At 31.2% G+C, this 14,365-nt stretch overlaps 3 protein-coding genes and 1 non-coding gene across 4 annotated transcripts; all 4 read right to left on the bottom strand.

The window, feature by feature from the left end:
- Positions 1 to 1,076: 1,076 nt before the first annotated feature.
- On the bottom strand, positions 1,077 to 3,348 carry LOC126661079 (16 kDa phloem protein 1-like). The gene is made up of 5 exons (XM_050354844.2): positions 3,064 to 3,348; positions 2,917 to 2,982; positions 2,158 to 2,296; positions 1,413 to 1,545; positions 1,077 to 1,301 (listed from the first exon to the last, which is right to left on the bottom strand). The coding sequence occupies exons 1-5, from the start codon at positions 3,128 to 3,130 to the stop codon at positions 1,242 to 1,244; spliced, it is 465 nt and encodes a 154-aa protein (XP_050210801.1). The 5' UTR covers positions 3,131 to 3,348; the 3' UTR covers positions 1,077 to 1,241.
- A 1,906-nt stretch (positions 3,349 to 5,254) lies between these two features.
- On the bottom strand, positions 5,255 to 8,805 carry LOC126661912 (serine/arginine-rich SC35-like splicing factor SCL30). The gene is made up of 8 exons (XM_050355793.2): positions 8,687 to 8,805; positions 8,184 to 8,362; positions 8,016 to 8,093; positions 6,948 to 7,112; positions 6,808 to 6,851; positions 6,102 to 6,174; positions 5,833 to 6,012; positions 5,255 to 5,630 (listed from the first exon to the last, which is right to left on the bottom strand). Exons 2-8 carry the CDS (start codon positions 8,351 to 8,353, stop codon positions 5,510 to 5,512), a joined length of 831 nt encoding a protein of 276 aa, XP_050211750.1. The 5' UTR covers positions 8,354 to 8,362; positions 8,687 to 8,805; the 3' UTR covers positions 5,255 to 5,509.
- Positions 8,806 to 9,766: 961 nt separating this feature from the next.
- Positions 9,767 to 14,116, bottom strand: LOC126661910 (uncharacterized). Its single transcript, XM_050355791.2, has 10 exons — positions 13,873 to 14,116; positions 12,945 to 13,020; positions 12,744 to 12,841; positions 12,555 to 12,656; positions 12,364 to 12,450; positions 12,088 to 12,204; positions 11,542 to 11,645; positions 11,067 to 11,206; positions 10,503 to 10,639; positions 9,767 to 10,420 (listed from the first exon to the last, which is right to left on the bottom strand). The coding sequence occupies exons 1-10, from the start codon at positions 14,083 to 14,085 to the stop codon at positions 10,241 to 10,243; spliced, it is 1,254 nt and encodes a 417-aa protein (XP_050211748.1). The 5' UTR covers positions 14,086 to 14,116; the 3' UTR covers positions 9,767 to 10,240.
- LOC126662383 (small nucleolar RNA Z155) lies at positions 13,438 to 13,512 on the bottom strand. Its single transcript, XR_007635760.1, has one exon. It is a non-coding gene; the product is annotated as a small nucleolar RNA Z155 (small nucleolar RNA).
- Positions 14,117 to 14,365: the final 249 nt, after the last annotated feature.

The raw sequence follows: 14,365 nt of genomic DNA, 5'->3' as shown, positions 1-14,365 counted from the left end.
TAGAAGTAATAGTTTGGAAAAGAGAGAACGGAGTAAAAAAATGAAAGACATTTGAAGGAACAAATTTTATTAAGGTAATTTTCAGGGGTGGGCGAAAAACCGATCAAACCGTAAAATCGAATCGAAACTGTAAAATCAAACCGAAAAATATGGTTAACTGGTCCAAGAGTTTAGGTTTAAATTTTGATTTTTGATTTTTGATTTTTATGGTTAATGGTTTAGGTTTAGATTTTGAAATTTTTAAAATCGTGGTTAACCGGTTGATAATAATATATATTTTTATAAATTATATATATATATATATATATATATATATATATATATATACATAAATATGTTTTTAATTATTCAAATAAAATATATTATATAATCTACACATATAAAAATTTTAAACACCAAAATATATTTAAAAAATATTTTATTTATCAATATATTTTTATTTTAGGAGAATATATATAAATATATATATATATATATATATTGAAGGAACTTTATTTTTATTAATAAAATATTTATCTAATCGAAATACAAAAATTAATTAAAGTTTAATCATTCGACTATATTTAAAATTTAATCGATAAATTTTATCTTTTTTATATCTGATTTGTTAATAGTTACATGGTTAAAAACCGCAAAACTGAAAAACCGAACCATTTTAAATGGTTAACCGATTTAATGGTTGACCGTTTAAAGTTTAGGTTTAGGTTTTTAATTTTAAAAACCGAACTATATGGACCGGTTTACATACTACCCTCGTGGACTGGTTAACCGGTCCATGCCCACCCCCTAGAATTTTCATGAAAATTTATTTTGATTTAAAGATTTAGCAAACTTTACGACCCTTAATAAAATTTCATTGTTTAGTTAATGTCGATGCCATTTATTAATATATTTTACTCTTTTATTTAAAGAATATTCAAAAAAATTAAGAATGTAATAAATTGTGTGTGTAAAAATATTTATGGGGCCTAATGAGTTTGAGGCCCTAAACCTAGGCCTTAGTGGCTAGCCCTAGGGCCGCACTTGATGAAAAAAAAGGAACCAACAGAAAACCAAAATTGTAGAGCGAGCTAAAATAAAATTTAAAAAATGAATAAAATCTTATTGAAAAGGCTAATACAAGTCCCTAATAAACAAAAGTGAGAATCAAAACCCCCCTCAAATTTTTAAAATTACAAAACTATACCAAACAAATCAATACTTCATCTTTCTAGAAAATTAAAATAAATTAAATAATTAATCTAATAATTATAGCTTTGCTTCCACCCTCCATACTCTTGACCGCCATTGTTCTCTTCCATCTAATAAAATCCAAGATATTAAAAAAACACAGTAATTAGTCAAAGCACAAATTTAATTATAAAAATTTAATTTTATCCTCTTAAGTTAGTTAATTAATTAATTAAATATACCTTGGTAAAAGTGACACCAACTTGAATTTCTCCACAATAAGTTTGATCAGATTGAACTACATTATATTTTTGAATACGAAGTTCGGAAGTTCCATTTTCCACTCCTCGTTCTATTAAATCCTTCACATAAACCCTACATAAAATATATACATTCACCATTATTAGCTGCAGATTTAAAGACATTTAAAATTTACATAATTTTAAACTTTTAGATTTGATTTGAGTTTTTTGTTTTTGCTCGATGTGAAAATGAATTTATATATTCAACTTTTAGAGAATTGTTCATATAAATCCTGATTAAAAAATAGTTTATTCCAAAAAAATGACTTTATGTCAATTATATCCGAACAACAAACAAAAAGGATAGTACATGATTTAATTGATATATATATACACTAGTCCTTGAACTTACTTTTATGATAAATAAGTACATAAAGAAAAATTATCAGATATCAAAAAATTGATTAATTCATAAAAATCTGTAAGTTGTTATTAAAATATTTCTGTTATTATAGAATCATTTATAAAAAGAATCTTCAAATTATATATTCAACTTTTTATTAGTTAGACTTTTCATCTTTATTACATTTGCTTCTTATATTGATAAAAAAAAAAGTGAAATTATTAGATTCTTTTGTCAAAATATTTTATTCATAAAACATTTATTATAATTGTGGAAATATAAATTAATTTTTCCTGTATCAACATTGATATATTTAACAGTTATATTAAATTATTTCCTTACGTTGCTTGACCAAGAAAATCATGAGTGGAGAAAGTATCTTTGTCCATGAGATTGAGGATGAGCTTATAATCATGGCCTACTCCAGGATATTCTACTTTGAATCTCACTTTCTCATTCCAAATTGGACTTCCACCTTCACCTACACCATTTAATCAATTCATTTAGAGAATATATAATTATGTAACTTTCCACCTAATAAAAAAATATATATAAGGGTTAGTTTGAAAATAAATTATGAATTTTACGTGTTTTACAATTACAACACGAACTTTAAAATTTAGTAAAATCAATAGCCAGTTTTATTTTTTGACAAATTCGGAGCACTGGACTATATTTCATTGAAAAAAGCTGCTATGACTATCGAAACAATGTACATCTAGCCGTCTACATCAGTATTTCTCAACAAAATATAGTTCGATGTTCCAATTTGTCAAACCGTGTAAAAGTTGATAATTGATTTTGTCAAATTTTAAAATCGTATGTTAATTGCAAATCCCGCTAAAGTAAATGGTTTAATTCTCAAATATAATTTAGTAATGAAAAGTTTTCTTCAAATATATAAAATTTATCAAAACGTTAAAAATTTTATGGGGTCGATTTTATATATTTTTTGAGTCAATTCCGAATAGCTCTCAGAATTGGCTCAATTCGATTGCATCCCTTCTCATTTCACCTCCTTCTTCGATCATCCGCTATTTTTTTATTTTCTAATTCCGTGGCTAAATAAAAACGATGATACAAAGTAATCAAAGAGCTCACCTGAAGCTATACTACTTTTTCTCTCTTGAGTTTTGTACTTGACAATGACATAAGGATCTATCTTACCTAAAATCATATTACAACAATTAAAAACAAAAATTTAAACTAAATTATAATGAAAATAAGAGAAAATATTAATAAAAATACCTAAGAAATCTTTGCCTCTTAGGCCTTTAGCTTTGAGCAGATGAACCTCCAATAACCCAATAGCCATAATTTAGTAATCTAACGGAACAAAATATCGATCTCAATAAAAGAATTGTAATCTGGAAGGGCCGGCAAGAATCAATACGATAGCGAGATTGAGCAGTAGCGAGGGGCGATAACGAAGGTGTCTCTGTCTAGTTTTGTTTGCAGAAGAAATGGTTTGAAGTGTTGTGGTTTAAGTTAGGGTTTATATATAACTAAGGAGGAACCATCATGACCATTCATGTAACCTTGTATGTCAAGATTTGTAATATTCTTGCTTTGAACTTTTCTTCCTATATTTTTGTCAATTTTATCTTGACACTAACGTTATTATATCATAAATTGGGAATTAAAAATTATTATATTAACCAGCATGGACTAGATTTCATAATCCAAAATTTCTCATTCGAGATCCAAATATAGAGAAACTTAAAAAGATCGAGAGAATTATATATTGCCTGATAATATTCTACCCTGACTGATTCGAATTAATCAAAAACCCTTAGAATGAGAGTTTTTAATAAAGACTAGTGTCGCTTTACGTGTTTCACACGTGACTCGTAGTATGACTCGTCAAATTATCAAATAATATTTAAAATATTAGTTAATTAAAAATATTTTATCTTATTAAATAGTAGTTCTTATTCAATTTACTAATATTTAATCCAACGTGGATAATTTACATTAGATTATTTAATCCAGATGGACAATTTATATTAGGTCTTTTTTTTAAACAGGGCCATAGCATTAAAAAGTTTGAGTTTGTGTTGTTGTTAAACTAAAAACGATTTATTAGTGTAGGAATTGTCCAATATAGAGAAGTTAGAGTTTCGAATGATTTTTTTAGTATATTTTAATTATTATTAAGAAAATCTACAATTTAGATAAGCAAGAATTTTAGTTGGTTTAGAATATATTTTATGAGTTTGATTAGGATAGTTATTAAATTATATTATTAAAAAGTACCTTATAAAATTAACATATTTATCGAATTATTATTAAGGGCAATACCGTAAGAGTGCCTGTCCCCCCCCCCATCCGTACTTTTATATATAGTATAAATAGATATAGATGAAATCAGAATTTGATTTGAGCCCTTGGATTTGTTCTTTTCTTATTTTTCATTAATGCAAAATTATTTATCATATATCATAATTTAATAGATAATGATAGTTAGAATAAAGAATGATATAATAGATAATGATAGTTAGACTAGGTTATTTAGTTTACACTTTGCATAAAGGCCGCCTCAAAGACAAGTCGCAATCTAAGAAAAACAACCACAGTCAAGTCTTAAATCTTCTTCATTTTTTATTGTTGAATTCAATGATTTTATAATTATATTTATTCAACTGATGTAGAATTAAATCATTTTATTTATTATAATTTTATTAAAAAAATATTTAATCAAAAAATAAAAATAAAAATAAAAATTATCAATTCCATATCAATAGATGATGATAATTTTGTCAAAATTATAAATGTTTTTTTTTTATCAATTGTTGCTTTAAAAATAGCATTACCCTATTTAGACATTATCATAATGGCTAGTCATTTCAAAGAAATCAAATTATTACGTGTTCTTCCAGTTCTAAAGCCTGTTAATCTAAAATGGCCAAACTTTTTGAATATTTCCAATTCTAGTACTATCAAACATTTTTTCCAATTGAAAATTTCTTATCAAACTTAATTGACGAAATTACACGATTTGATTAGAATTGGAAAAAGAAAAATTATATAACATTGTTGAATAAATAGGTATTTAAATTGATTTGTTGGCATAATTAAAATATATTTAGTGAAAATATGCTAAAACTGATAATTCTAAAAGCTTTAATTAAAATTGAAATATGAATAATATGTAAAATTTTGATTTTTTAAGTGATTAAGCTTATAATAATTTTTAAAATATAATTTAGCATCTCCAAACTTCTAAGTATAATAAGAAATTGAAGATGAGTTAATTAACAGAATCTCACACAAAAGTGTTCCAGAAGATTCAAATATGGTGGCAAGGCATAATAGTAATTCCAATCAGAGTTGAAACCATTGAATGTGTCTAGAACAGCTCACAGTTATGAGAGGATCATGAACACAAGTAATCATATTCATTCAGACCACTAATTTGAAAATACAGTCAGATCAGATGTGCACAGCATTCAACAGAAATTAAATTATCATATAACATTCATACAAACATACTAATATTTGTTTGGCAGGGTGAAAGAGCCACCGCATTGACCGACTAACAAGACCGTGACTTTTCACCATCTCCCTGAAAACAAGCATTCGAAATTCCTAGAAACTTAACATCCAGTCGCATATTCCAAGTCCTATATAGAAAATCATGTTACAATCACGGAATCCAAAAAACCATGTGATAACCCTCCGAATCCATTTCGCTTCATCTGCTGCGCCTTGGTGACAAGTCTGCTGATCTGGATCTCGACCCAGACGGTGACCTCGATGCTCTACCATGTGATGGCCTCCAGCCTCGTCCTTCCTCTGGAGCATATGCCGGTTTCCTACAATATTTTCCACATGAGAAGCTCAGTTGCAGAAAATGATAATGTGGTAAGTAACCAATTTTAGTTGTAAAAGTATATTCATGAATTAAATGGGTTGAAACTAACAAATAAACGATAATCTAACAAGTCATAATTTGAAAACCATTTAAGTAATCCTACAATATCTATTAAACAAGTATTACAAAGAAATTTCACTCACTCGACATAACCAGGGGCATTTTCCTCTGGACCATCTGGGCCATAACCTGGAGAATATGACCTACGAACGCGGTTACCATCTCGTTCCGCTGGAAGACGGTCAGGAGACCTGGAATGGTCTGCATGCCTTCGGACTGGGGAAGCAGAGTAGTCCCGCCGTCTTGGTGCAGGAGAAAATGACCTGCCACCATTTACATACCCATCATTGACCAGCTTCGGCATATATGGTAACAAGCAATGGCAAGTTGCAGTTGAACATAAAATGCTTACCTTGAGCGGTATCTAGACCTAGAACTCATATGATGTCGAGGGGAGCGCGACAATGAACGAGATCGCGAGCGCCCTGAAGCAGATTAAATATAGAACAGTGACTACTTCTATCAAGAATAACTTGAAAAGATATTGCCAGATATTTCTATTTTTTTTTTAATGGAAAAATAAAACCCATTTCTTCAAGCTTTAGATAATACATATAGATTACTTCAACTAATCAAGCATTCTTTTGCACAGGACCAACTTAACAAGCACTACTATGCATCTAGGGACATTATTTCCCACAAGAAGAAAGCAATTAGAATTTCTTAAACACAAAAATTCACACACAAAATACCACCCGTCAGATTCACAAGTAAATGAGAATCATTTAAATCCTGAGGCCCAACTGCAAAATGAGCATTAATTCAACAGGGATTTTGAGGAACAAAAAATTACCTTAAAATGCAAACTAGTATTCAATAATGAGAGGAGAAAACAAGAATGGAAGAGGTTGTGTGAAGATAAGTCATTAAACTAGCACCTAAGATACTAAAAAGTGTCAATTTAAAGAGAGCATAACAGTACAAAGGTTGACTCTTACACATCCCTGAACAACTCAAGTGAAAAGAGCTCCCTAATTAATATAAATATGGATTATTAGATACACAAATCTTGAAGTTCAGCGCCTTGCATGATTTAAAAAGTGACAAGTAGAGCATACCATAATGAGATGATCGTCCTTCATAGCCTGAAGGTCCTCTGTGGCTGTACATAATCCCAGTAAAGATCAGTATAAACTAGAAATTATAAAAGTGAAATCTTAAAGTGTACGACAGTGTTGATGTGGGACAGAGGCATTACCTAGTCCTAGTTCTGTGACGCATCTCCTCAGGCCTTTTCCTTGTCTCTGCAGCTAACACCACCGATATTTCCCTTCCCGCAAAAATTTGCCCATTCATACGATGCTGAGCTTCCATGGCCTCATGTGAATCCAAAAATTGCACAAATGCAAACCCTCGAGGTTCTCTGCATAATAAACCATGAACGAGTGTCAAGAAGAGACTTGAGAGCTGCGCAAAGTGAGCATTGATTGTCCAATAACAGCAACTTACTAATTCAGACCGTCTTTCTTCTGAAATGAAATATAACAAGTAATTCTACAACTTTCTTGCATATCTACGGTTACCTCTCGAGCACTTACACTTGTGGGCACTTAATTTACATAAAACAGGCTTAGCGGCTAACCTTTTCTTTAAAAGTATGACAGCCAACTTCAAAAGAGGCAAGGGACTTCAAAAGCTTGTAAAAATAAGACGCACTTGAAATCAATGTTTCCAAACTTAAAATCTCCACAAGTTGTCTTCTATTGATCAAAACACAATCTTCTCCCTTGTCAAACTTCTAGGGTTGTACAATTAAATAAATTCTCTTCAAAAAGGAACACTCTTCAACAAGACATTACTCTTTAACACTCTCGAAACCAAAATGTTTAAGGAATGATAAACCGTACTCCTTCATCAATTGTAGGCTTGGTCTTGATTTTAACTTCAGACTACATGAACATTAATCTCTAACACCCTTGAGATCAATATGTTAAGCAATGATAAACAGTAGGCCTTCATCAATAGTGGGGCTTGGTCTTGATTTTAACTTCAAACCAACAAACCCCCTGACAAACCAGTTCAAACTTTAATTCACTATGAAAAAAGAAAATGAGACCTTAACCAATAGTTTAGAAAAGCTTTTCAGAAGTGGATTTTCCATTGACATTATACAAAGCAGATCCAATAGAGCGCCAAAAAAAAGCCATTTTCTGTGAGACACAACCCTGCTTTAGCTAAGCTAAGATAGAATAATGCAACCAATGTAGAAAATACTCAAATAAGAATATTGCACCATGCTTGTTTTATTTCCAACACGAAAACTCACCCTGTGTAATAGTCCTTTGGAATATAAACATCTCTTACAGCTCCAAACCTCTCAAATGGAGCTCGAAGTTCTTCCGGTCTACAAACAGCAAGAGCACAAATCAACAACAAAATCTTCAAATCCATTAGTAATCCATCTAATCTCCTCCTAAGGAAATACAAAAATTACCGGCAATCAAGAGGTATATTCCGAACCAGGAGACTTCCATTACTATGCTCCTTACGCCTTCCATACCCACCACCACCGCCTCCGTGTCCTCTCCTTGGCGGGCTTCTTCCTCGACCTCCATACCCTCTCCGTGGAGGACTATAATAAGGAGGTGGACTGTACCTTCTCATGTTAAGCACCTGAATATCATCACAGTCGACATCAATCAAAACACACCCAATTCTTTTCACATACAAAAAATTATATCTTTACATACAGGTTATCAAAATACAAAAAAAAAGTGTAATAATTCAAATTATTCAATTCAAAAAATAAATAAACCAACATCACACCCATTTCACTAAGATCGCACATTTATAAGAGATTCACATAAAGATCAAAACTTTTACCCTAAATTACACGAAACATGATTAAATAACAGATTTTTAACCGGAAAAAATTAGGGTTTCGTTTTTTTTTTAATTTAATGGTGAAATAAGGAAAAAAAAGAAATTAATTATTACCTGGGATTATTATGAGTAAAGAGTAGCGATCAAAACGAAGGTGTTTATGAAGATCAGAAAGGTTATGAGTATATAATGCGGAGGTGAAGTAGTTCTCGCTTTTAATAAATTTTATGAACCCTAGTAATTGGACTTCAATTATTTTCTTAAGCGGGTTAGGGTTGGGTTGACCCGGTTACTGATCTGATTAATCATTTATTGTATTTGGTTGGTTGGTAGAATGAGGATTTATTGTTTTTTTTTTGTTTTTTTTTAGATTAGTATTTATTGTTTCTATTTGTGAATAGTGTGTTAATTTACAATTATGTCATATTTTTATGCTTAATTTAGTATAAAAATAATAAAACTTTATATTTATGTAAAATGTAAAATAACAAAAAAGTACTATAATTAATTATAATTATTATCATAATTATTTATTTTATCTATTAAAAAATATTATTCATATGATCGATGGATTATAACTTTTCTGATGAAGATGATGATTTTATCATATATTTTGTTATTATATCGACATATGTTCTATCATTGAAGAACAATTGATTGACCGAAATTGCAAAAATAGATAGAGGAAAAATAAAGTTAACAAAAGACTAAGTAATAATTAAGTATATATTAAAACGTAACGATAGAATTATGATTAGTGTTATATTTTACATGAGATATAACATATGTTATTTTATATGTTATTTAGCACCAATTATAATACTTCATTAGAGATGCTTTTATTTATCACCTCTGAAATATTAAAAAAAATAGTGAAGAATAGAGTTAAAAAAATACTTTAATTAGAAATTTAGAAAAACAATATTTATTAAAAGCTATTTACTAAAACTTTAGTTCAGATTATAATATTTTTCCGTAAATTAAATTGTAACCTGCTCAACCGATTGAAATCATATTGAAAACATGCTATTCTCTAAATGGACAAGTAAAAACGAAATGAGCAATATAAAACCATAAAATCTTTTGAAATCACATTAAAATTTTATTAAAACCATATCGAAACTAACGCAACATCATTGAATATATCATCACTATGTTAGGTGCAACTCTTAAAAATATAAACAGACAAAATAGTTAAAAAGACAAGAAAAAAATAATAATTTCATCTAATAAAATTACATAATTTTCGTAAATTTTCGCAGCAATATTAGCTACCAGAACATATACACAGCCTAAAAAGGGGCAAATTACTATCCCCTTGAGATTAAATATAGTTCTTTTTTTCATGAATTTCGAAAACTTATTGTTTTTCCCCTGATTTATATATTAGTTTCATTTAACTGAAACCCCTTGAGAAATTCCAGTTATCTAAAATTTAAAAGTCATAAAGAAAACACTCAACTTCTAAAATTCAAGAAAAAATTAATAAGTTTGTACCCATAGGCAGATCAGCAGAAAGTATCCATCTAGGTGGCCTCTTCATGTCTGCATCGATTTGAAAGAATCTGACCCACTCACAGCAGATTTGAGGACGTGAAAGATCCGAAATGTGTGAATGCAGTTTTGCAGTGTCTATTATACAAGGAGTCGAGCAGTATTATCGGGCCATTAGCATGCGACTGCAATTTCTTGTTCTTCTGGTAGAGCGCTGTCAGAGTCGGAAACTAACGGATTTTTCTGGAATTCATTTCTTAGCTGCCCACATGCTGCACTAGCATCGGTGCCTCTTGTTTGTCGAGTGCTTACTGTTATTTTACGAGATTCCAAAGCAGCTGCAAATGCTTGCACCTGCAGATTAATAAAACAATTCATGACACAACTGTAGCATCATATTTTTTTGTGGAAGTGAGACAAAGATCAACTGCCATACCGCCCTTTTTGACGGTCGTCGATAATCAGAGCCTTCAATTGGATTGAAAGGTATCAGATTCACATGAGAACCACGTCCCCACTCATGGAGTAACTCAGCGAGTTCCTTTGCATGCTCTGCTTGATCATTCACCCCAGCTGAGAAACAATCAGCAATGTCTCTTTCAAAAGATGCCAAAACATCATCTTTCTATTTTACACTATTAAACGTTTTAGGGTTAATGTCATATCTAAAAACGTTGTTGCAATTTTATCACGTTTTGAAAGAGTTGGTAAATATATACACCAATTACCGTTTCTTGGCAAATCGATGCACCAATTGAAAATCCAGTGAATAATGACGACGTGGAAGCTGGATTAACAAAACGCACTGTTTTGATGTGTGAATGACATGGCTAACTCAGGCTTCCACATCATCAATTTTCACCAAATTTTCAAGGCGTATCGATTTTCCAAGAAACGGTAGTCGGTGTATATATTTATCAACTTTTACGTGATTAAATTGCAAAAACGTGTATAGTTTGTGATTTTATAGGGCATTAATTAAATGTTTATAATAAAGTACCTAAAAGTGCATACTCAAAGGACACTCGTCGGTTTGTCTCAATAAAGTAGTCCCTGCAATCTTTCATAATTGCATCTAGTGGGTAGGATTTTGCACTTGGCACAATTGTTTCTCTAAGCTTCTGGTTTGGAGCATGTAAGCTGACACACAAGAAGAAGAAGAAAGGTCATCACAAGCAGAAGATGTTTTGATTTTAAGGAAGCAATATATTGTAATAAGTCTAATGACAAATTAAGCTGAATGAAAAATGCTTCTAGAATTTGCAGAATAGGAAAAGAAAGCAAGAAGAGATGAAGATGGCAAAATCAAAATTGATGACAATGCATCACAATTAATGACCAACAGTACAGGAAAGTTCATTGTTAATTTCACTATTTGTTAAGAAAAAGGAAGCTCGAACACGGGAAAACACTGCACCATATAGAAGGCCATAGAATCATTGGACAAAACATTCCACTTTTGATAAATGAAGTACCTCAGGGCCAATGTAGACTGAAGTTTATGAGAAGCTAGCCTTTTAATTGTGTTTGGTACTCCCACAGTAGAAATCGTGATCATTCTTTGTCCAATTTGCACATCCTGAAAAAACAATATTGGACCTGCGTGAATTTCCATTGGAATACATCAAACTGATATTTGGAGAAACACTTTCAATTGCGAGGTTTCAAACGCTAATAATACTCCAGTAACAAAATTGACAGATTCAGCTTGATAATCAAATATAGCACATCCTTGGCGGCATGCACTAGTAATTCCGTAGTTCATTTTCATATATTTTTGATATTTTTCCTGCATCTACTACTCTCTGTACAATGAACTTAAAGCGAATAATTCAAAGCAAGTCTGAGCTTATTTCTACAACACTTTCTTATGTATGAAAGGAATTTCAACTGACCAGGTTAAAAAATGGAAATAGAATGGATTAAATATCAATGAGGCAATGAATCATGTACACTTAATACTCTATCATAGATAGGCAAGAAGCAACACAATTATAATAAGGAAGCTTTTGAAAACAAACCTTATTCAAGCATCGGTGTGCGTCAAGTACAGCCTTCAAGTTCAACATTGGTTCACCCATTCCCATGAAAACTACATTCGTCACTCTATTTTTGAAGATCTCCTCAATTGCCAAAACCTATGCACAAAAATAGGTACGGGTTAGATTGGAAACACCAAGAGAAATCGAAGTAATAAATATCCTTCTTTATACCATCTTTTCAGCTGTTTATTCAATAAAACACTCTATAGGTCCTATCAATGAAATGGACTTATGGAAGAGAGATACAAGACAGACCTGCTCAATAATTTCATGCCTTTTAAGATTTCTTGAAAACCCTCCTTTCCCGGTGGCACAAAACGAGCAGCGCAAGGGACAACCAACCTAAAATAATCAAAGAAACAAGATTACGAGTTACACATTAAAACATCAATATCATAATAAAATCAGTAAAATAAGCTTCCACAATGTAACTTCTGGAAAATCACCTGGGATGAAATGCATGCAGTAAGACGCATTAAACCTTTCTCATCTTGTACTGGTATACCAACAGCTTCAATCAATCTATTGTCCTCCAATTTTATCAGCAACTGTAAAACCAATATCAATCTAAAGTAAATAATTAAAACTAAAATCAAAATCATAACATAAATAGATGTAATCACACAGTTGTTAACCTTAACAGTGCCATCTGCTGCAGTAACTGTACGGTAAATTGGTGACCTTCCAACTTTCCACCCTGCTTCTTGAAGAGAGTTTCTGAGTGCCTGTGGCACTTTTTAAAACAGCAGATATAACAATTAACAAAAAAGAAACAAATTTTTTTAAATCCATCAACACAAAGTGCTACAAAATTCACTTGAAAAGAGTACACTTACATTGACTAAAATCCTGAATGTCTTTAATTTTTCTCTTGTAAATCAATTGATGGAGCTGCTTCCCTCTATAATTTTGCTACACAAAAATCGAAATAAAAGCATGTAAAATTAACATAATTGTTTTTTACTCTTCTAAATTCCATCAATTCTCTATTCAGTCAGGCCTTGATCATGGTTTCATTTATTTCAAGGTGCCTTCTTTTTTGGAAAACATTTAACTCTAGTAATTAACTACATTCCCAAATGAAATTTAAATCTTGCACTGTTACCAATTCCAAACAAAGTATTCATCATATATAATCACTGGTTCAAAACCTTCTCAATTTTACACCTTGCTCAAAGCTCCGGGATATATTTAAACACCACTTTACAAACACAGTAGAATTTTGACGAAAAATCTAATACAATCCCTCTTGCATAAGAGTGCGAAAAGTTTCCAAAATCAAACAGAAAATGTATGACAGACCAAAAAAATATATAATAATGGAGGGCCAGATAATCAGATAATTGTAGTATGATTAATTTAGTCGACATAGAATATTCCGACAAAGTTATCATCACATCAATCGGCTCTCACAACAAAGTTCTAACAATCAAAGCAAACAAAATCACCAATTTTTGTTTTTCTTTCAAAATGCAATCTCCACCCCGTAGTTTGAAACCTAGCTAGCACATTTACGGACACGTGTAAACAGGACACTTGGATAGGGAAAAGGTGAAACAGTTCTGTTCTAAGGTTTCCAATGTTACAAATGAAGTTTCGCGTCCCAAACGCTAAATTTCAAATTTAGGGTTTCCGAAACGGAAAATGTTAATTGAATGAAGTGTTTCGTGCTCGAGACATGGACTATTACATTTCTAATTAAACTCAAAAACTAAAAAGAAATTTAAAAATGCTTCATTGTAATTTGGAAATAACGATTCTTACCTGACCTAAATTGGAGGCGAGCTGTAGAAGCTCCGGCTCAGACATGCCAAGCAGGACGTGAGGGTCCACATGAGAGCCAACCGGCGGGGGCGTTGCGACGGAGGTAGAGAGGCGTTCGGAGGATGCGATGGTGAAAGAGCGTGTCCGGCGAACGGCACGTGACAGTGGGAAGGAGCACACGTGCTGGAGAATCGCCATTGAAGTGGTTATCATCTATTTGATGCTCAGTGGATACAGAAAAACCCCAGCTAAAACCTTAGCCATTTTCTACCTAACTAATTAAATGACTATAATACCCCTAAATCATTATATTTTATTTTATTTTATTTATTTTATTATTATTTTTTCTGGAAAATGTTTGATCAAGTTTCTGTAATTTTAGACATATGCAATTAAGTAGCACACATAATATAAAATTAGTTGAGTTTAAATTTAATATGAATGTATAAACGATAAAATTAAATATTTTCTATTATGTTTAGAATGATTTAGA

This window comes from Mercurialis annua, linkage group LG8 (genome assembly GCF_937616625.2).
Source record: "Mercurialis annua linkage group LG8, ddMerAnnu1.2, whole genome shotgun sequence".
Taxonomy (NCBI): domain Eukaryota; kingdom Viridiplantae; phylum Streptophyta; class Magnoliopsida; order Malpighiales; family Euphorbiaceae; genus Mercurialis; species Mercurialis annua.
This window is presented reverse-complemented; position numbering and strand designations above follow the sequence as displayed.